At 35.9% G+C, this 25,046-nt stretch overlaps 1 protein-coding gene across 1 annotated transcript in view; it reads right to left on the reverse strand.

The window, feature by feature from the left end:
• Positions 1–25,046, reverse strand: part of LOC125241645 (neurogenic locus Notch protein-like) — a 175,659-nt gene that overhangs the window by 97,484 nt on the left and 53,129 nt on the right. Inside the window, 1 exon segment of the mRNA XM_048150211.1 lies at positions 22,716–22,794. Within this exon segment, the coding sequence (XP_048006168.1) occupies positions 22,716–22,794 (79 nt within the window).

Here is a 25,046-nt window from a genome sequence, read left to right on the forward strand (position 1 = left end):
TAGCTCCCGAACGGATGAACCGATGTGGATTTAGTTTTTTTTTTGTCTGAAAGCTACAAGTCGGGAGTGTTCTTAGCCATGTTTCATGAAAAACGGTCTACTATGTCGCAGTCGGGGGTTTTTTCAGAATTTTAATTTTGTGGTTATACAATATTTACATGGACTAGGAAGCTAGACTACATGACGGTATATCAATGAGACCATGTTTCTGGACATATTCGCTCGTGACTCAGTGTAAGGCCTGAGTGCACGCTTATATCGGGAGTTCAGCGGGGCGGGTCATGCGGCATGCATGTCAAACAATTGAAGCTCATACAAGTGTGCAGAGTCGACACTGCATGTATAGCTTGCACGTGCCCGCCCGCCCCGCTGCATACTCCGCTACGAGCGTCCACTCAGTGCAGGATCCTGGTTCGTAATCTCAGATCTGTCGGTTCGTGCGTGGATAAAGCGAGCAAACGGTCTCGCTCCGCCGAACGCGCCGATCCCATAGCGTTTTTGTCCGTTGTCACGTCGCGGCTATCACAAAAACCAATAGAAATTATATTATTTGCTCCGGTGCAAGTACATTGACGTTGGTTTTTTAAAAGCTGATTTGAGCTGTTTTGGTTGAGCTTTTAAGACAGGCTATTAGGAGACCATAGCTTACTAGCATTATGAAACTGTTTTCAAGGAGCTACTTGAAATATATGCGTGTTCAGATAATTATGATCCCCTTGGCCTACCATGGCGACTGTAAAATATTCAATATTCTGACTTTGAAAAGTTTAATTTTCTAATTTTATTGTATGAAATTAACAGTAGTTCGTATGTAGCGCACTAGCGGACGCTCACCGAAAATATATAACATTATAACCGTGCCGGTGGTGAAACGATAAACTAACAACGCCATCTAAAAATTGTTCTAAAACCTTATGAGACAGCGCCAATTTCAGCGGTATTTATAACTTTGTCCGTTGCCAATGTTAATAAAAAAAGCTTTAAAAATATTGAACTAATACTAATTTGAGAGTATCATAATTATGATGGTAACAAGTAAAGCCGATGGTAACATTATGTTGGTATGGTAGTAGCATATGTAAATTGAATTGATGATCGAATGACGAAATGAGAGGTCACAGGTCAGAGAGAGATGACATGATGGCTGTTGGATAACTGATGGATGAATTGATATACAGTTTCGTTTCATATGTATCTGTGACTAATAACAGAAATGTGTTTTATACTAAGATACTAATACTCTGGGATTTACAGAATTTAGATTTTTATCTACGGCAATCTACTAGATGTCATGTAACATAATATACCACTACAAGAATAAGAAAAACTAATAATCGCGCATCGGACGTATGTGTACATACGACATTATTGCCGAGATCCTGGTATATAAATGTTTTAAATTTTAATATAAATAAAAACAATTTGGATTTTGGGTTCGGGAAATAAAGTCGTATAAGTCCAGTGTGCTGTTAATTTTAATAAGGTTTGTACTGTTTTTATAGTTGAATGGCGTGGCAAATATTACATTTTTAAAAGAATTTGTAAAAGACACTTATGTATTGTAATTCAGATACGCCCTCTATGACTTCAAAGCTACTTTCGGAAACAATACGTCCCGAATAGGTCATGTTTTGTTTCGAAGTCCATTCAACTATTTTATTAATGGTCTCGTACCCAATTAACAACCAAACTAGAAAAGCAAAAGACCTTATTAAAGAACCATAGAGTTCGTTTATGGCCGGTTTTTTATCCTCGTAACGTCCAGCGTACAAAAAAGTTTCCTAAAGAATACTCATCCTAGTTGCATTTTAAATTGAGTTGAGTTTCATTTGTTCAAAAACTTTGAGACAAAAGAAATGGTACTTTATATATTCACATGAAAGTTAAAATTCCATTGAAACAAAATGTACATCTCATTATACATTGGGCGGCTAGGGGTAAACCACGCGATTTCACTTCAGTCTTCATTTATTATATGGACAATGTATGCATCATTAATATTTCGTCCGTACGACCTTTGTGAAGCCGCGTGTATGATTTGAAACAGCATTAAGAACTTTAAGGTTGAGACGGTAAAGGTGCGATTGACTTATTGGATGAACGGTAGTATTACTTGGCGACGGACAAAAAAGTGGGGTTTTCAAACTGCATAATTAGCCTAGTTGGACTTTTAGGTATATGACGAACTATATTCAAGTTTAAAATATGTACTATCCTCAAAATTTACAGGTATCAGTTTTTTTTTTCATCATGTGAGCCGCATACTTGTTACCTTAGAGGTAAGCAATGTAACTATTCGAATTAGCGAGCTTAAAACAGGTGGAATTCCAACTCAAAAGGGTCATTCTTCAAGTGATATCTACCTGAAACTAGCATGAACCAAGGGAACCTTATCTAAAGGAAAGCCACAAATCATTACCACGATCGTTACGTCAAACGGCGCCCTAAGCTTTGGCCTCTTGATCTCGTAACAAATCAGGCCCTTTTCAGCGATCCGTCAACAACTAACCGCTTTGAACGTCTTAGGAATACACTCATTTGTAAGAAACTTGCCTTTCGCTAGCTCTTTATCGTGCCTAAAGAATAGGGAACTTGACTGTACTAAAAATAATAGTATTTTATGCAACTGGTGGTTAAAAGAGGTGATTTTTTGACTCAGTTAAACACCGTTGCATACAATACTTTTTCTACGACAAAGCACTTATTTTGAAAGAAAATTATAAATTCAACAAATACCTACTTTCAGTCATCTTAGTTATCTAGTGGACCGCCTACCATTTTGAATATGCAGTTTGAGTGCAAACATGAAAACAAAACTGTCTATGGTATGGTTCTTTGAAGCCTGGCCACTAAGACGAATCGAGCCGAGTTGAATCGAGTTCTCATACATTTGAATGCGATTCGACGCGTCGCCAATGAACGCAGCAGAAAACGAAGGAGTCTCGACTCTGCGAATTGGTTTGTTAAGTTGGTAGCAATGTATTTACTGAACTTTAACAGACTACTGCTACTAAATGTTTTCAGGGTATAGACTAGATAGACTTGTCCTGACATCTTTTATGTAGGGTTTTAAAGTTCTATGCACGACCTTGTAACTCACGAATAACAGTACGGGAGTAGAAAAAATATTTTATACCATGCACAAAATAAAGCATTAGATAATTATAAGAAAAACATGGACAGAAGTTATTTTTAAATCCTAGTTCTATTTAATAAGTCCGGTAGAAATATATATAAAGTAACTGACTTGACCGTGACGTCAACAACTCGATTTCATATTAATTCCACATTAGCAAGTCGTTCAAATTCGTTTTGACAGTTCTTAATAAGAAGCTGATATGACTAGGAGGCAAGTAGCCTATAACAGTAAGAATAAGAACTGACAGGCATGCACGGTCATAATATAAACGATATAACGTCAGGCCGCCCTTTTCGCACTATTTGTAAGTGCAATAGGGACGCACTGATGCGATAGCTTATCACAGTAGTGTGCTTGAGTGAGAAAACGTATGTTTTTGTTTTCTCACTGTAGAGTGTAGATGCGATTTCTTTTTTACGTGTTACACTGGACATTATCGCGTAGGTATATGTTTGTAATTTAATAAGGTTTTGAAACTAATGGCGTTGCCTCCGTGGTTACAAATCATAATGTGTAAACAATCGTGAAAGTTTAAACCAGTGATTAACCGACACGTTTCATTTAACTCTCCATTAGTCAAAATTTCGCTCAATAAGGTCGCATGTGCACTTTCGTCTTTATGCTCCGATACGATACGCCGCTAACGAGTTTCGTGAGTGTACCACCCATTATTTCATTAGACAGGTGATTTTTAGACGAGTACATACCATACCAGATACATCGCAGCGTCAAAGGCGCTCATAAATATATGACCACGTCTCTATTGTCAAGGCGTTAGAGTGCGTGTTTAAATATTTTGAGCGCTTCAGCTGCTCCGATATATCTGATGGCGACTCACCAACATGGGAGGGTAATGTTTTCGAAACGAACGTGTTATTACGTCTGCAGATTACAATTGAATTTTCTGCTCTGAGTTTAGTTACAGTACTGTCGTAATAACTGTAATAAAACGAAAGGTGTTTATTATGTGAGCAAGGCGAATTTTAAGAAGCAGATAGTGTGTAAAACTTAGTTTATCCAAGATGACAATCGTGCATCGACAAACGCTAACAAAAAATGTATCTAGATATATTTAGTAGGTACTGATTAGAGATTTTCTCTCAAACCGAATCTTGTGTACGCTCCATGAACTCTTTAGATTTCCGAGTTATAACATAATTACATATTAGGCAATACTTTTCCCTATTATTTGCTTCAGAACATCTTTTGCGTTAAATATTGTGTAAATGTACATATTAATGTCACATTGGTCACTGTCGTGGTGTACAAAACACGTATGACTAAACCCATTATGGCTTAGATAGTTCAGACGTGCCTCATATATCGAGATATGCGCGCATATGTTCATATACGGTACAATAACACACACTTGTCACCGCCTTAATGCTATGAACTAGAGTTCAAGATAGTTACGAAAAAACGACCCATCTGACCTCAACTTATAATCGTAAATTTTATCGCTATAAACATAAGGCCCTTTCTTCTTTACCAGACTGATGATTTATTTTTTCTAAATTCGTCGAGTTCTTTATTACTCATATTGTCATCAAGATGTTACGATATAAATGTATGACAAAAGTTGGCTACGTTTTATAGTCTCGTACGGGGAAACAATTGTAGTTGCTACATTTTTTACGCACAAAAATGTAGTTACAGCTTTACAAGTTAATTTTTTATCCTGTCACACAAAGTTGACACATTATAACTAGGCAAGATAGTTTTCGAGTATTTTACTTGCTCTTTATTCGTCAGTTTCTCAGAACTTACTGATGCCTATCATTTGATCGTAATCTTCCAATCCTTTCGAATCAGGCGAACTCGCCATTTTGACAGGTGAATCGATACACTGATACAAATACAAGAAAAGTCATAAGGTCGTAAGTGATCTTAGGGCTTTAGTTAGTACCATTAGGTCTTTTCTGGCCTGACCCGCGTCTCGGTGAATGGCAAAGGCTTTTACTTAGCGACGCTGAATAAATAAATACTATTACAGGTCCCAAACATGGCGATAGACCTCATTAATACAAGATAGAACAGTTTAAGGCGTAATTGACGCTTTTGTGTGACTCCGAGTTGTAAGGGTAGCGGGAAAGTGGTTTAAGAGCTGACGTAAAAACGGGTTAATTTGAGCCTTTGTCTGTCAGTCTGTCTGTCAGTTCAATGGGTTATGTATTGTTTAGAACGAGTTTTCTACTATGTAGTTAGAAATCTAGTTATTCACGTTCGGGAATAATCGACACGCAAGATGAAGTAGATGTTACGACTAATAAAGTGAGTTTTTTTTTATATTGTATATTATGGGAGCTAGCACCATCAATTTAGGACCGATTTTTTATTTTATATTTTAGATTAAGTCAAAAAGTTTCCCGACTACTACTAATCAGTAGGTACCTGAGCAACAGAGCTTCGCTTTGAGTTCTATTGGACCGTATTTTGCGTTTAATAATAGAATGCGACAGAAAAACGCATGAAAACTCGAAAATTACCGACTATAAGACTAATAAGCTAGATAGATTTTACACCCAGGAAAACCCCAACACAACAAAATCGTTAGATGCTGTTTCGCAGATGGTCGGTATATTTAAATAAACAGATTTACAAGAATAGGCTAGTTTGCTACTAGTCAAATCAGCTTCTTTTTAAGAACTGACAAAACGAATTTCTAATAAGGAATTACTATGAAATACTGAGTGACGACACGGTCAATTCATTTACTTTATATTTTTCTCTTTGACTTCTTAAATGGAAATTGTGTTTAAACATAACTACTGTCCATATTTTACCACTAATTATGTGGTACTTTATTTCGTGCACTGCATAATAGTACATTACGATACAAGTGCGTAAAAAAGGAAGTTGGAAACGAGTGGCGATAAATTAAAACACGACCGAAGGGAGTGTTTTAAATCGACACGAGTTACGAATTTCCTTTTCGCCTGTGTATCGTACGACGGTTCATTATATGCCAGGTCGAAACTTCGGAGTGCTATCTGTACTGAAAAACGTCGTACGATACACGTGCGAAAAGGAAATTCGTAACTCATGTCGATTTAAAACACTCCGTTCGGTCGTGTTTTAATTTATCGCCACTCGTTTCGAACTTCCTTTTTTACGCACTTGTATCGTAATGTACTATTATTTTAAGTTTAGGAAACTAGCCTATTGCTCGTTTGAAGGTATTAGATAGACACAACTGTGATATGATTACTAATAGAACAGCAAATCATGACTCTCGTCTCGAGCTTCTGTGCTCGTAGTATTACTCAACCTTAGCGATTCATTAGGCGAGCTAATTGAATGAATGGTGAATGGATGACCGACTTACGCGGGACAACATGGCCGACATTTATAATCATCTTGGTGTGATCATAAGAAATACTCGACTTTTTTAATTGAAATAATCTTGATTTTTATGTAATAATGTGCATATTAAACTTGAACTTACCATTATATTGTTTAGTTGTAATGCTAAGCTTATTTGATTAATTAATTTTTTATAAATAATTTTAAAAAACTACATATTTGGGTGTCCGTGCTTTCGCTTGAACCACATATGAGGTATAAGCAAGCTATTAGATACTGATTTTAATTTTAATTTATCAATTTATTTTCAGATAAATGGTTTTGCTCAAGTCCACCTACTTCATACTACATTTGATACTAATTACTTCAGTGGTAACAGACACAGTGACTTCCGAGTTCACAACATTATATAAAAGACTTAGGACATAAACCTATCCAAATCGGCCTTATTCTCCAAATAAACGATACCAGTTTCGGCCACTTAAATATAAAGGTAAAATAAAGACAAAGGGCCCTTAACAATAGGTCGTGGCATCCAGAAAAGGAGCTAAAGGATGGAACTGACCCTTTTTTGTCCGATTACAGAGAAGCGGGACTTATATGACTAACAATTTACTTTTTAGCCTCAGTTTCTATCGATTGGATTTAGAGCCGGCTACATAAATATTTACTTAATGGAGGTTTTTGCGAAATGGCCGTTGGAAAAGAGAAATAGTATGATATATTCCCTATATGTAGTATAATTACGTCATTTAAATCTCACGGGGTTACGTAAATTACCTGGCTCATGTAAAGACTACCTTATTTACTTTACAGCAGTTGTAAGAAATAATAAAATGAGAATCATCGACGCGTCAGTTTTGACTTAGAAATAGGTAACTTAGGCTTAGAAAACAATGCTTAATAGGTATTAATATTAACCAACAGAAGATACTCGTATCTTTGTAATTTGTAAAAAAAAATATAATTAAAAAGTGGGCTAATATAATAGGCAATTAGGGACCGGGCCTTATACGGCTCTAGTACCTTAGAATTTGTATGACACAAGTAGGTACAGTCGTATCAATTAATATAGACGCGGACAAAAAGTCGAAAATATGTGTAGGTTTATTATTTACATAAACGTTAAGGTACTACACGACTTTATTACTTAAACGTTAAGGTTGGATACGAAGACTCACTAAAGTTCACTGGTTCAATAATTGAGTTTAATATGTACATGTACTCGTACAAGTAATACGGGATTTCTTAAATAAAACCTATTAAATTACCTCATTGAGATCTGGGGCAATGCCGCGAAAACCAATCTTAAGTGTCTCCAAACTGCTCAAAATAAAATAATCAAACTACTGCTTAACTACGACTATCTGACACCGACTAATCAAGTTTATACTAAATCTAAACTGATGAGCCTGAAGCAATTATACACATATAACACAATAATACTAATAAAAAAAATTCTAAATAAAAGTATTCACTGCCAAACCACATTCAAAACAAATAAGGAAAGTGGCAAAAGGAACCTTCGTAGCGCAAATAACTTATCCCTGCCATTTATACGGACAAAAACTTTTGGCACAAAAAATATAACATACCAGGGAGCGCGCATGTACAATGATTTACCTTTAGAAATAAAAAATTCACGAACATTAACTATTTTCAAAAATAAACTAAAAACATACATTTTAAGTAATATTCCAGCAACCTAAATCCGACCCTGGTAAACAGCAACACGTTATCGAGCTCGAACCTCGGCAACAAAGGATTCGCCGCTTACCCGCCACATGTTTGCAATCATGCATTTAGAATTTTAGACATAAAAACATTGCAAGAAATTATTGTCTGCTAAGTTGCTTTAACTAGTTTATTACCTATCTGTTAAGTATTTATTAATGTGTCAATTTTGTTATTACCCTAATAATGTCATAATGAAATCCATAATTATCTATAAATTTTGTACTACTAAATATTGATGTTCAGTAGCATAATTTAATTATTACAATTGTATATACTTATCTCAATAAGTGAAATGTAATATTTCTTTTGAGACAAATAAATATCTTTAAACCGAAATAAAACTGCAGAATAAGCCCAGCCTAACCAACTCCTTTATTACATTATACCAAGCTATACGGCATAAGCCGCAAGCTCGGTCGCGCAGATTGTATCTCACAATTTATTGCACAAACTCACGGTTCAATACATTCGCGTTTATTATTCATTGGTTAGGTGTTGCGAGCAATCAACGCGCGGATCTGTTCCGTCTCGAGCGATTAAAAATGACGTACATTGTCTCTGGTCTTGCGGGCGCGGGCGCGGTTAATTTGAAAATGGAATTTCGACTGTATGAAACACGAAATTAAAAAAATAGTTATTGTGCCAGTAATAATAAGCAAAAATTTATAGTCTGACAAACAATTTTACTAAAATCAAGTAAAATCGATAATTTTAAATATTTTGGTATAGCCGATCAAACAAGTGTCACATTAGAAAAAGGCGAGAAAATTTTCTCGATCATTTAACATTTTCTAATTTTGCCACTTTTTGAAATCATAGACAAGGTTTTACTGATTGTTTTAAACCATCCGAGAAGAATGTGCATCGTCTAAGGAATTCATATTTATTGATATTGCACATTACTATGAAGCATATATAAATAATTTATACGAAAATATTAAAGCATATATTCTGAGATTAAAATATTAATGGATTACGCCGTTCATTCTATGCCACTGATGCATTGTCGGAACTGTTGGAGTCACAAATTTGAAACCAAAACGCTAAAAATAAACGTAAATCAAAAGAACATACGGCGTTTCGTTCCACGCAAGACGACCATTGTTTCAAATTCGCAAAACCGGTTCCACAGATAGTACCACGAACACACGCACTACATTCCTATAGAATTATTCGACCCGCCTTTAGCTAAATTGACGAAGACTTTCAAAGTTTTTTTTTACGCCGCGAGCTTGGAGTCGCGGTTTTTGACCGGCTGCAGTTCTAAAACGCATAAATGGAGTATTATGAATAATATGGACTGGACTGGACTCGATATTGAGGTTTTGATATATTTAAAGCGTTTTTTATTTAAACACTCGTCATAAAATTGTATATTTACAATATGTAAATAAAATTAATGCCATATTTAAAGCATTACACGTTAAAAATGTGACTATTACTTAGGATGAGACGACCTCGTTTATTTTCTACAATTTTACGTTGCACTTTAACAAGAATTATCCCGCTTTTAGTGTCGAGTAACCTTTTAGCGATTTATTCCCATGGAACACCAGTTGCGTTCTAAAAGTGGACAGTACCATCATTAAGTGTAAACTTCAATTCAACGTAACATGATCGTATTAACGCTACCACATACGTTCCTACATCGCACAAGCTCAATCAACATTCGATATTCACCCTTAATTCAACTCTTCTACGTTTTATATTGAAAAAAAAACATTTTTTAGTGTTGGTAGTCACACCAAAAAGGCGACTTTTGCCTTATTAAGTGCATTAAAGAAATACATGCGGAGCCAAATTGCCTCGTCCAGTTTTAAATCAGTGTCTTCCGCGGGACGCGAGTACATTTATTCCGGAATACCTACCGCGCTCATGTTTCGTTTTGTTGAATTAAAAACCTGTTACACTAATTAGAATCATTTGTTGGCGCGGTTCTCGAAAAGTTTATGGCGTAAAACGGAACTTGTTGGTACAGGCTGCATCGGTAACGGATCTGACTATGCTTCAAGGGTATTCTCGGGTGCCCTCTATTTCGCCTATCATTAATTCGCATAATTTGAATTCCCATAACAGATTTGGCATAACATAATTGTTCATAACATTGAATAAGCATAATATTAAAAATGCATAATTCTTAATTCGCATAACAATGAATCTGCATAATTGAAATTCGCATACTATTATTTCGTATAACTTTAATTATCCTAAAATGAATTGCCATACTTACTAACTGTATGAAGCAAGCGATTGGATCAATCAGGGGTTGATTTTCCAATTTCGAGCGCTCGATTTTGAGTGTTTAATTTTATACTGTCTCACTTTTTAAGCATGAAAAAAATAGGGGTAAGTAAGGTACAGCGGGGCAAATCTCGAGTGGGGGGCAAATGTAACTGGTCAATTTCTTCCATGTTTTACAATGTTTGCATTATTTAAAAAACTGTTTATTTTTAAGAAACACACATGCATTTATGAACTCATCTGCTAATCTTAAATTAAAAAGATTATTTGAGTTAAGGAGTCTTTATTTTATTTATACATTACATATTAAGTTTTTTCGTTTTTCATAAGTGTTTTTCAGAAAATAGAGTGTCTGCCAGTTATGTAGTAAGCCTGTTCAGTGGATACATGTAATAATGGAATAATGGAAATAGTGTAATAATGGAAAAAATGGATTAGTTACAATTGCCCTTTAGTCTAGATTTGCTCCGCTGTACCTTACTAAAGAAATTGAAAATGGATAGTATTTAAATAATATTATTTCATCGTTCAGATTTTCACTGATCGCACGTGCCGATACTGATACCCGAGCAAGCGGATGACTCCAATATTGAACCGCGAGCGTAGCGAGTGGTTAAAAAGTGGAATCTTGAGCGTTGCGAGGGTTTCAAGGCACATGCATTAGCATTATACGAAATCAGTTATGCGAAATAATGATATGCTTAATAACAAGATACATAAGGAGTAGTGGTTACATTCTCTGTAGTTTCAAGATACTAAAGTGGTACAAGTTTCTGTTATATTAGGTATAGCACAAATTATACTTAAAACGAACTTTAGATAGCGAATGGCATGGAAATTTGGATGGCAGATACTTATGCAGAGTTGTTGACGGCTATCACAATTCTCAGCACTTCGGAAAGAGGTGAAACATTTTTAACTCTGTACTGTAGAATCTCCATTAGTAGCAAAATATCTCATGCCATAACGCAAAGTCGTCCAAGGGGCGAATCATTGACACAGCTTCAGACTAAGGGTCCCCCCACATCTAGCGTCTCGCGAGCATCGCATCGGGCCAACTGTATGGGCAAAGCCTGACGCCGCGTCGACGCGACGTAGACGCGGCGTCTTTTTCCATACAGTTGGCCCGACGCGACGCTCGCTAGGCGCTAGATGTGGGGGGACCCTACAATGCGGTGTGTAGGACATGCCACAGAATAATTAATAATAAAAGTGTTAGCAACAAGTGTGATCTTAAATACTACTGTTATTTGCAATTTCGGACGAAGGTACGGCGAAAATCGTACCGTCGTCGACGCCACACGCGGAACCGTCGATTCGCTCTTCAGAACGTCAAGCGAAGGCAGTATTATGCCGTTACTACTGTATTAAACGGACTATCATCTTTTGTTCCCTTGTTACTTGAGTAAAATTATTGTTGATAAGTAACTTATTTACTGTTACCTAAGATCCCAGAGCACTTGTATAATATGTTCTCACGCTCCGACCAGTCATCTTGCTAAGGAAGTGGCGGCCATTGCTTTTGGAACTAAGTCAAACATGCCACGGTCAAGTGCGAGTTGGTGTTATGTTACATAGTTCGGCATAGATAAAGTAACTGTAGTGTTTTGACTTTTGAATATCAGAAAGGTAGATCTATAAAAATTGTTACTTTTGTACTGCACTAAAGAAGAAGTAGGGTAAATTTTCAAGTCATTGCAGTCTGTAGAGAATGTGCTTTAAAAGCTTTTTGGTATGATCTAATTTGGTAATTAATTTGGTAATTTATTTAAAAACATTTAAAAATAAAAATGCATAGTATGTGTAGTAGTGAGGTCACTACTTTTTATAGTTGTACGACTTGTACGGCTAGAAGAATGAACATGTTGTCAGAACTTCAAATCGGAATATGACCACGGAACTCTAAAAGTGTCATTTTTTCTATCGGTGTAACAAGGTAGCTTATTAAACTAATGCATTTCTTTACCCCGAATTATAAACGCATTTGTCTAATAGCAGTTGAGTGCATGTCCTGACGATACGTTTCTGTTCTTAAGGTCTAAAAAAGAAAAAAAATCAAAATGATACCAGAGTTTCGGTAACCACGTCTACAATCTATAAGTGCCACTTGCAACAACGAAAATGGAGAGTTAACCCGAGGTTAACCCACCATTTTACATGGAATTTGACAGTTGACAGCCCACTAACCTTGAGTTAAGTGGGTGGAGCAAGTGGCCCTAAGTAAAAGTAGGTAATCATTGTATCTGTCAAAAACTGACTGACTATATTTATAACGCTAAAAAATAAAGATGCAATAGGGTCAATAGCTACTAGTTAGCCGCTTGGCTTAAAAGTCTTGCATCTAGGTAAAAAAAAAGCGTTTAGCCGTCATAGCATGGCTGTGTCGTGCGCAATGCAAGCAAGCGCGTAAGAGAAATTGTCTGAAATTATAATAATCTTTTACATGTATTAAAAACGTACACGTACAGTCAACCAATTGGAACCCTAGGCCACTGTAGAACTATGTCATAGTGACGTTATAAATCAGATTGTAAAAAATCTTTTACTGCTTGTCATTTTGACATAGTTGTAGAGTGGCCTAGAAGGTTCCAAATGTTCCAATTGGTTGACTGTACGTGTACGGTACATGTCCAAATCAATAGGGTTTCCTAAAACTACATGTTACAAAAATCGATAAAATCCATTCGATCCGTACCGTGTCCGAGGGGTGTCAAAGTGTACAATAAAATTTTGTTTGCACCCTCCATGTGCCACCCCTAACGCATATGGGTTATGATGACAATGATCTGATGATTTGAGGGTTAAACCAACTGTCTGTGAAATTGTGTGAATGGAAACTATGAGCAAAAGGGGGCAAAATTTCTTCAAGAGTAGGTATCAATTGAAAGTTCTGTAGAAGGTATAGGTACACTGTTAAAAAACGCACGTCTTTTTTAAAGTGTTGAAGTGAGTATGAAATATTTATGTGTATATTATAAATAAATAAATATTGGGGGACACCTTACACAGATCAACTTAGCCCCAAACTAAGCAAAACTTGTATATGGGTGCTAAGCGACGATATACATACTTAAATAGATAAATACATACTTATATACATAGAAAACATCCATGACTCAGGAACAAAATATCTGTGCTCATCACACAAATAAATGCCCTTACCGGGATTCGAACCCAGAACCGCAGCTCAGCAGTCAGGATCACTACCGACTGAGCCAGACCGGTCGTCAAATTCTTAATTTATTCTTCAATTTCATATAAATGTTACAATTCTCTGATAAAAACCAAAATGACCTTAAAATAAAACGCAGCAACTTATCTGTGCATTATTAATGACTATGTAAGTAAGTTGTAATTTATATCCGATATAAAATGTACGACCGATATCCTATTTAAAGGCGCCATTTCTGATTATTGTCTTCGACATACTTCCTACATACGATATCGGATCGGATAATCAATGAATGTTGATAAATGATAATATATTTAGTACTTACTAAATATGATTGTACTTTAGTGTAACTGTCACAAACCATGTTTTATTAAATAAAGCAAAGCTCAAAGTTACGCAACATTGTCGCGAAGCTTAATGTCTATGGCGAAACAGTAATTTATAACTAAATCCCAGGTTTAGCCGTTTTAGGGCCGCGTGAAAGTCTGTGTAATCTGTGTTCAATCCGATGTTGTTTCAAATGTCCATGTTGTTTTTGGTGTCCTTCATTCTCTAGGGTCTTATAATCGACTTGTTAGAATTGTATTATTTCACAATAGTGACAATGAGGAGGCACACTGACATTTTATCCCGCCAGACGGCGCCTGTGCAAGTATCTAGGCATGTCACTATCATTCATAAGTGAGAGATAGAAAAACATCATCTTCTCATTCTCATGTATGGACTATAGATTGGCGCCATCTGTCATCTTTGAGTGTGCCTCCTCATTGTCACCAGACAATTTCCGAATAAGCTTTAGTTGCACCCATTTGAATAAATGCAACATATTGACATGTTGAGGGAATATCATGATCATGAACCAGTTGAGGGCAAACTTTTGTCATTACGGGGCTAAATTTGAAGGAATTTGAAGAGGAGGGCCAGATTTACCACACATTTTAACTACAATGCTGAAGACCAATCCTTTCGCGGGCCGGATTTTGCCCACCATTGTCTAGAAATCTGACATTAAAGATTACTTGGTGCGACGAAACACAAAAGTCTAGGTTAAAAAAGTGCTACACTAACCACGACTCCATAAGCTATATCACTAAATAATAATGTAACATTGTCAGGCCGTTTCTCCTCGCCAAAAAGTCGTATAAGCGTCAAACATCTGACCACTATACAACGTTGTGTTCCACCAGCTCGTTGGTCCATTTCGTGACGTAAGGTCGTGGGTACAAGCGACACATGTTCTCGGAAAAACATTTTAGAACACAAGGTTATGCTTTTTTACCGTACGTTTGTAATTTAAGTGAGATTTAGTTTTAAAAATACACGGATATAGGAATGAGTTGCGTTGCAACGGTTTTCACGCACTGCAAAAGGGATTGATGTATTTTTTGATGAATAAAGCAATAAATACATAGATGGTGTAGGTCGGGGTTCAGACAGACCAAAAAGGAGATGGTGCGACGACCTGGAAAATTTTTATCCCAACTGGTGGGCAAATGCGAGTGATAGGGTCGAGTGGAGGAAGAGAGGGGAGGCCTTTGTCCAGCAGTGGGACACTAACGCAGGCTAACAAAAAAAAGTAAAATCCCAGATAGCGAGGATCAGCTACAGATCATTAGATGAAACTTATTACTGAGCGTCAATATTTCCTTGTTGAGCAGGCAATGAAAAGCGAAGTGTCACTGTCAGGCGACAATTGTCTATTGTGAAATTGGCTACTGGGAGATTTTTCTTAGGAAGTACGTGTATTTATATATTTAAATTAGATTTTTTTTCTTTAACATTATAGATAGACTAGTAAAATGGTTGAGCTCGCTATGTAGAGGATGTGTGTCATTTGGACGAGTGGCGTTAATGGACGTAGGCGACGGTCGCGGCCAATTCAGACCAGATCAATGTACTGCGTTTTGCAATTAAATAACAAGTTGAACTATTATTATGTATTACAATCATTTATTTATCTTTTCTCTTAGGCTAGGTTTTTTACAATATAGTATAAAAGTAAAAAAAAAAACACTTACAAAACAATATAAAACATATAAAAAACCTATTATTATGTATTAACTAAAATGGTTTGTTCCTTAGGGACTCACAAACGATCGGTCCGCTGGACGGCAGAAAAAAAACTATATTTTTTTTTAGTCATATTATTAATTAATATCTGGGATTTTTCTAATCGTTTTAGCCTTGACCTGTGTCGCCATCTAGTGTTTGCAATAAATAGTACTTACATCGACCGAAAGAATTCTGTCTTAACAGTACAACTACTGCACACGAGATGGCGCGCGAAGAAAAACGCATGAAAACTCGAAAATTCGCGTTTTCCGGGACCTAAGGATAAGTTAGACCGATTTTTCATCCCCAAAAACCCCCACATAACAAATTTCAGCGAAATCGTTAGAGCGGTTTCCGAGATCGTCAGTGTAAATAAATATATAAATAAATAAATAAATAAATATACAAGAATTGCTCGTTTAAAAGTATAAGATATTTTTTTGCTTTTTTTCAACTAACCTCAAACTTTAAGATATTAAAATAGTATCTATCCTAAGTATACCTCTATTATAGGTATAAGGGTTGAACACGCCAAAACTGAGGCATATAAATTCATTTGCTGCTTCGTTGTAATAAAAGGTATAGAATTTTTTTTGGTGCCAAATAAATCGTAAAAAAGTATAGTTTTTAAATATATCAGTTACTTTTGTGAAAGATTTATATATGTAGCGATATCGAACAGGCAACTGAAACAACGTGAACTTATTTTGCACGAAAACACAAAAAATCCAAAACTCAGCTACAGGGATGTGGGTAAAAGATTAAAATTTCCACAATCCACTGTTTGTTGCATATTGAAAAGGTTTCGGGAACGCCTAACTTTAGAACGAAAGCCAGGAATTGGTGGGTTGCAGGGTACAAAGGATAAAAAAAAGAAGGAACGCATCTTAAGGATATTTGCTTCAAATTGTATGATGTTACCTCGTGACGTGGCTAAAAAGTAAAGATGTTCCAATCGTATGGTCAAAAGGTGAAACGTAGAGCAGGGCTAAGAAGTTTTAAAGCACAAAACGGCACCAGATCGGAATGCAAGGCAGAATTCAATAGCAAAAACTCGATCGAGAAAATATACGAAAATTTACTAACAAAATTTGACTGCGTTCTGATGGACGGCGAAACTTACATAAAATCCGAATTCTAACAAATCCTTGGCCAAGATTTTTATACTAGCAAAAATAGCACAGGAGCTCCCAAAGCCTGATAAATAAAAAAGATATAAGTTTCCAAAAAAAAACCTAGTTTAGCAGGCAATTTGCAGTTGCGGGAAAAGAAGCAGCTCTTTTGTCACTACCGGAACAATAAACGGCAGCATCTATCAAAAAGAGTACTTACAAGAGCGGTTGCTTCCGTTTTTTAAGAAACACCACTCCTGGCCTTTATTTTGGCCAGACCTTGCCAGGTGTTACTACGCGAAACCTGTCATGGAGTTGTACAAAGCAAATGGTGTAGCCGTGGTACCGAAATATAGCTATCCACTAAATTGCCTAGAACTCCGGCCTATCGAGGAATATTGGAGTAAAACTCTTATGAGTCGTGTTCGAAGAAAAGTACGATCGAGGGCTTATTCGTCGAGAAACCTTGACTAATTATGGTTTTCATTTAAAATACATTAAATTTGCTCATATTTAAACCAAACATCTTTTATTTATTTATTATATATTTTTTATAATAAACATTTAAGTGTGCCCCATTTTTGGAGTGTTCAACCTTTACTCACATGACATCATAATACGGTTTAGTTATAATTACAAAATTACATACAAAGCTGTTACAAAAAAAAAGTTTATTCTATTTATTTATTCTTTTTTTTTTTTGAATGGTACCAAAACATGTCATGAATTCCTTCTTGTAATATAATGTGCAGTACTCGACCTATAATCTAACAAAGCATCGAAAACGACGATTTAAAACAATCAAAGAATCGATTTCGTAATGGCGGGGAATTATAGGAAAGGTACAATCGAGAACACAAGTCAATTAGGATTGATAGAATAATTCATATTACTTTTCTCCAATATGCTCATACTAGCTTTTGCACGCGGCTTCGCTCGCGTTAGAAAGACACGAAACGTAGCCTATGTCACTCTCCATCAATTCAACTATCTCCACTTAAAAAATCACGTCAATTCGACGCTCCGTTTTGCCGTGAAAGACTGACAGACAGGCACACACACTTTCCCATTTATAATATTAGTATGGATATTCAATTTAATGAATATCGTGAGGAAACCTGCATACATCTGCGAAGGAATTTAAAGGTGTGTGTGAAGTCCCCAATCCGTATTGGGCTTGCGTGGGGACTATAACTCGAGCCCTCTCAGCATGAGACGAGGCGAGGCCTGTGCAGTGTGCAGTGAGACATGTAGGCTCAATGATGTTATTATTATAGCTAAAATATTAGGGGAAGTTTTTATTCAATCTAAAAAAAAACAAGGTCTTATTTTCCTGATTTCTAGACCGAGAACTTCAGACTGTATTGTTTATACCTTTTATATTTTAGACTTCGCAGCATTCAAAATTCAAAACATCCACAAATTGCTTTTTCCCGGCCTCTGCAATAATGTACGTATAATTTTTCTAAACGCATTTCCGGCTTTCGCCGAAATTATGGCGATTATTATAATGTCTGTGAGACCGAAGACTGGATTAATGTATTAACTAAATGTCTTATTCTTGAGATATTTTTGACTTTAAACTATTGTATGTATCTCCTAAGGTGACAACAGACTTGTAAATTAATCCGTAATTCTTTGCATAGAGCTACTTTTTAAATGTTTATCGTCATTGAGAATGCCAAAATCTCCCTTGTGCGCGTTTTAATGATAGTAAATTAAATTGTAGTTTGTTGTATAGTTACCTAAAAGTATCAAAAAAATAGAGCATATAATGGATCTGATATTCTCATCCACAATTCCACATTGGTGTAAAAAGTGCTCAAAAACTCAAAACACTTGTGTTACCGATTGTACTTGTAGAAATACGCCCTTGCCCATTTATAATGGAATCACGTCTTAACCCTATCACAATAATAATAGGGCCAGTCGAGAAAACACATTAAATGTTGTATATTATTTATACCGTATGTCTTTGATATAAGAAAAATGTTTAAGTTTTATCCATTTAAGTACCATGTGCTGTAATATTTGGAAAGTTAGGAAAAAGTGACGGAATCCTTTTCCAAAACGTATCCATATACAAAATCTAATAATGTATATATATATGGCACCGGGGTGGTCAAACGGGGTGTATAGTGGGTGTAACCGTATATCGTTCGGTTCGACTGAATATTTTATTCAACAAAATTTTAGCCGAAGCAGAGAAAATCAAAGGCGCACAAAATTATTATTTTTTTTTTTAATTTTGACTGTGTAAAGTGGCGTGCTCTTGGAGGCCAAGACTCATTTTGGGTCGCGCCAACAAAGTACAATTTAGAAAACGTATTATGCCAAACGACACATATAACATTACTGCAAAAAGCTACGAATACAGAGCACATGATGCATAAAATTATTGCGCAAACTCACTTGCTTATGCGCTAGGGGCTACATTCGCGCAACAGCGTGAGAAGTGATACTCTCATAGTCGCTACCATGCATTTATATGACGTTAAGGTGACGAGTTATGTAACTTGGTCATAGGTGGCGCTTTAAATTCTAACCATTTCTGTAAAGGTGTCTTTGGGTTCAGTTATATCTTTTCACTCTGAGTGTAATAGGTAAATTTGAGCGAACTTGGACGGCCTAGGCTGGGATTCCAAATATATTTTTTTAGGGTTCCGTACCAAAAAGGTACAACAGGAACCCTTATGGTGCGACTCTGTCCGTCTGTCTGTCCGTCTGTCACATTCCTAAATATCTCGAGAACTACTAATGCTATCAACTTGAAATTTGGAATAGTTGTGAACATTGTGAACCTCTACAAATAGAAGGTATAATTTTTTTAAATTTATTAATTTTAATTGTAGAAAATGGCCAAAATGAAAGGGGGGCAAACTGTAAATTTCAAGTTACTAGGTCAAGTGGGGTATCGTTAGAAAGAGCTTAAATTGAACGTAAATAAACTATTTTTTATAATTTTTTTGTTGTGAAAAAAAAAAAAGAATTTTGAAGGAAAATGTAAAAAAAAATACCGTTCCCCCCCTTATCTCCGAAGTTTACCAACGAAAAATTATGAAAATTTTAGGAAACATTGGTTTTATGCTAAATATTACAGGAAAAATATAATCGTGTTTGTATCTTGAAAACTTATTTTTTAATTCACAAAAACCTTTTCAGATTTTTACTTTTAATTTACCCTCCTTTGCGGATGTATATAGTACTTCAAATTAATACGAGATGTTACGTAAATCATCTTCTTTCCAATAAAGCCAATAAAGTAAAAATTGTTTAAATCGGTTGACATTATAAAGAATAATCCCTGAAAAACCAACATACTATGGTCGCGCAAATTAGTTAGCGAATTCACCGAGAGATGGCGCTATACACAATAATGCTCATTAGTACCTATACTTTTGTCTTCTAGTCAAGTCGTTAGAGTTATGTGAAAACATGAGATTATTTTAACTGGGGAGTTTGAAAGTTTGTACGGAACCCTCGGTGGGCGAGTCCAACTCGCACTTGACCGGTTTTTTTTTTAACTATAAACGGCCTTACCTATGGCCACAGATTAATTAGCCAAGGCGAAGACGTGGCGATGGAGCGAGCATGTCTTTGAATTTTAAATGTACAGAACTTAGAATTCCAATAAATGAAGACTTTTGAAGATTATAATAAAATTTTTGGCAACCGTATTTATTTGATCTGAAAATGCGTTACTACTTTTTAAACTAGGCTTTTTAAACCTACCTACCTGGAAAGTTTGTTCGTATTTCAAAATTTGTAGGAAAAACGTGAGTTCAAAAGTTACTTGACTATTCAATATTCACGTCTAAATGATTGTATTGAAACGTTATGAAATGACTAATAACTTCAATTGTATAGCTACTATAGCTAGATTATTAAACTTAAACAGCCCGGTACAGTTACACTATTTAATTCGGAATAAGTGTCGACATTATAAAAAACTCATTACAGTGCTTCTTGATAGGGAGCGGGCACATCTGTCCCACACACACACACGTGCGCGATACACATGTACGCGACGCGACGCACACAAGTGTAGGGCAGTGTACACTGCGCCCTGGCCCGTGCCGTGCGTTCATAATGTTCATACTCGTAACATAGTATTTTGGTTTTTCATCCTTTTTACATTTGTCTGCAAAATTTATTTCAAAGCGCGAAATGTGTCACATTTAACTTGATTTGAACAATAACAATAAAAACGGTAAGTAAATAAAGTAAATTTTCTTTTGTATCGAAAAACCTTTGAACAAATTAAATTCGATAAAATAATAATATATTTTCTTTTATAAAGGCAATGTGGCCCACGATGGAGCGAGCTCGCCCAGAAGATGCCTGTTCAGTTTTGATTATTACAAATATTATTAAATAAATATAGAATATGGGAATATCATTCATAAAAGTATGTCAAGTCTTACCAAGAATTGATAATATTTTGCTTGGAAAATACATGAAAGCAAGCTTGCTTGGAAAATACATGAAGCTAAAAAACATGTTTTCTAAGAATAGTCAATTTCAGTCATATGACCTAGGTAGATCAATTTTTCAAGACGAATGGAACTTTGTATAAACAATGACGGAGATGGGTATTTTCAAAAAAAATAGTAAAAATATCATCAACAGTTTCTTTGTACTTATCTCAAAACTTTTCGAGTGAACCACGTATTGTCATTAATTATGTCTAAATCGTTAGAGCCATTTTAGAAGTCCCCGAAATATAAATTAATATAAAAGCATACATAATAAGGAAAGAACGATCTGTAGCGAATGGCGATCCTATATTAACCGGTGCGCAGTGTGCACGGATCAATGCGCGCACGCGTGCATAAGGATCGTAGGGGCGCGTAACCGTCATCGGGAGCCGTTTGTAATAGTTTGTATCGATTGCTAACAGGTCGCGCGGAAATATATAAGTAATTTGGAAACCATTTTGAAAGAAACATAATTAATAATTATAGCCATTATAAATCCAGTGGCAAAATAGTTCATTTTCAAATATGAAGTTGTTCTTTAGGTTATCCAAGTTTCGAAAATTTCGAATCCTTTACAGCCTAAGTCGATGCAGATGGTAAAATATTCTCCCTGAAAACGTTCGCATTGCAGTCTGCTTAAGTTAAATACCTGATATGTATACTCATACTCATACTCACCCTATCTTAACCCATATATGTCCATAGGGTCGTTTTCGACCCACAGCTAAAAACACGCTACTACTCTAATAAATAGGAGAATGAGGTTATCACCTCAAGAAATAGGAAAAAAAAGTGTTGAGCACATATGGGATAAACAATATCGTCACTACTTTAAAAAAAAATTGTATCTTCGTCTGTCAATGAAAAGAAAATTGTAGTAGTAAGTATGTATGGAATGCATATAGACTTACTGCGTTTTAACTTTGAGGAAAAGCATGAGATACGAGATTTTTTCAAAGTAGTGACGATATTCCTTCGTGCTAAAAGCATGAAAACAAAGTACGAAGTAATAACAGAAATCAGGATAACATTATTGGTACTTTAGTAAATAAATACTGTGTGCTACAATAAATTTAATACGCTCAGTAGCTTCTTCTTATCTCGACCGAGAATTATGGCTTTTTTTTAATTATTTTTATACTAGCAGAAATGAAATGAGGGCGCCACTTTCCTTGTAATATTGCAACAATTTTCAGTTTAATTTATATAGGCAATTTCTACTATTTGTTTCATGTATTTGTACACGTTTTAGGGGCAAGAATATAATGATCAGGCCTCAGGGTCCGTAGCCGAATGCACACGCGCTCAAGATAATATCTATCTCTATCGCACTTGCGTATTGGCGCGACAGAGCCAGACTACATTTCTGCGGCGTTTCGCGTTGCAGAAATGCCATTCGGCTATGGGGCCAGAAATTAATTAAGTAGTTTTCAATGTTTACATACTTTTAGCACAACATAGTCAACAACAAGACCACTTACTTGCAGAAGAATTCTCCCCGTGACGTCGACAAACACGTGCCCCCGTTCTTGCAAGGGGAGGGCGAGCAAGACACGAAACCTGCAACAATATGCAATATGTTAGTTCATTATGCATTTTATTAAACACATACAGTACAAACATAAAACTACCGTGAGATACTGACATATTAAACATGTAACATCGGCTAACTCACGAAAAATTACCGAAGATCGCTCGAAATGCTTCGCTCCGTAACGAGGAGCAGCGCGTGCTCAATGAAAGTGCTCCTCGTTACGCAGCGAAACATGTAGTAGTACAAACATAGGTAAGTTATAGTAGTTTTAGAGCAAAGAGATAGTGACAAAATTTAAATTACCCTTCGGGATGGAAGGTCAAATGGCAGTCGCTTTCGTAAAACTAGTGTCTACGCCAAATTTTGGGATTAGTTGTCAAAGCGGACCCCAGGCTCTCACTAGCCGTGGCGATTGCCGGGATAACGCAAGAAGGATGATTTGATCATAATATTCATGGTTATAAGTTCGTCGTGTTGCATTTTTCTGTGCATGACGGTTGGCAGTATTTCGTGAGGTACATTCTAAACGAGACAAATTATGACGTGCAATGAAGTACTCAGAACTTAAATTATGATAATAAAGGCATTGTCAGTTGAATTAAGTGTTTATTAAGGAATATATTAATGACCAATCAAAATCTATTACCTATTGTTTTGTTGTTATTCTATTTAGTCGGCGAGGTAGACAGTGTATGCAGGGCTCCTGATTTTCCAACATTAATCGCAAATTCAGTTGACAAAGATTTTAGGCAATTTGGGCGTTGAAGCAACCTAACGAACCTATACTGCTATGACTTTCATGAGATTGTCATCAAAACATTATCTAAGACCTTTGCGATATGATGGATCGTACGATATGTAAAGCCCCTTTTTTAATTGCTTTTTTTATGGGCCATAGACTAGCTTTAGTTTTTTTTCTTCACATTATAGACGTGTGTATACAGTAGCAACGGAAGCTGTAAAATCAATATGTCGATCTGGCATCCGATCCGATTCGTATCGATGGTATCGATTCGGATCGCATCCATCAGCGCGAGGACCACCCGAATCGAGCGGATATGAGGTATCGATTGAATCGATGTTTTACAATTAGCTCGTTTGTGGCGCTTCGTTTTTTACAGTTTCCGTTTTGTGCAAATATACGTACAAGAACAATGTGACTGTACTCGAGTATAGGATTCGCTCAAATTATTGGCTGACACAGTTCTCCTCGCATCACTCGTTGTCGCACTATCACTTCGTAAAAAATTTTAATACTTTACAGCGTATAATATTGTCTTCGGTTACCGCGATAGTTACTCATGAAATAAAACTCCCCGTCAGCGTCACCCGTTGACCACGAATGCTGTAAAGTATTCGAAACGACGGGATGAATTCTGAATTCATTATACGCGATTTAATCCGTTTCCATAGTTTTATTTCATGACTTTACAGCGTATTTAAATCATTAGCTCAATAGTAAATAAGCAAGTCTTAGTTCAGAAATAAATTGGTGTAGTGAAATAGTAAATTAGCAACTTTTACGGAACATTGACACTTAAAGATTGTTTTACCCACAAAGACGCATATTTTCGCTCGTATTAGCCATAGTATTAGAGATTAGATTTGTCAGATCTGCGCATCATCGTAAATGACCCGATTTACACCAACGACAGTATATTTAGACCCCTATCTTAGTACTAATAAAACTAGGTGATAGTTCATAGTTAAACTGGTTTATTGTGTTAGTAACGGAGGGGAGGTAATAGAGGAAATGGATTTACAACATCCGTCCCTGTACTGTTATAACCGGATTGAGAGTAAGTAAGAAAACTGATTTTTAGTTGTAAATTACAGAAATATGTCAAACAGCTGTTGGTATTATGGTAACTTAATCAGAGTGTCACTTTTAAAGATACGTTAAAGAAAATATTTTTGATTTCAAACGGGATTGAATCGAATATTATTTAGTTTAAGATTATGCACTAGAGCGTCCTTACATCAGACCCTTTAGCTCAACTTGCCTTATCGCGCGCGAGTCCATACATCAACGATTTCAAGTATAGACTCGCGCGCGACAAGATAAGTTGTGCTAGAGGGGCTGGTTTCATATCGATTCCGTGTTCTTTTCAAATTACAGCTAAGATTCAATCAATATTTTTTGACAAATATTTTATTGCAAACTTTGACTTACAGTTGTAAAACACCAATTCCTATAGCTTGTTTATAGTTTAAAGCAAACTATATATGACTAGTAAGTAGTATTAGCTTATTTAATTGTTTTCAAGGTCACTATTCA

Source organism: Leguminivora glycinivorella, chromosome Z (genome assembly GCF_023078275.1).
Source record: "Leguminivora glycinivorella isolate SPB_JAAS2020 chromosome Z, LegGlyc_1.1, whole genome shotgun sequence".
NCBI lineage: Eukaryota > Metazoa > Arthropoda > Insecta > Lepidoptera > Tortricidae > Leguminivora > Leguminivora glycinivorella.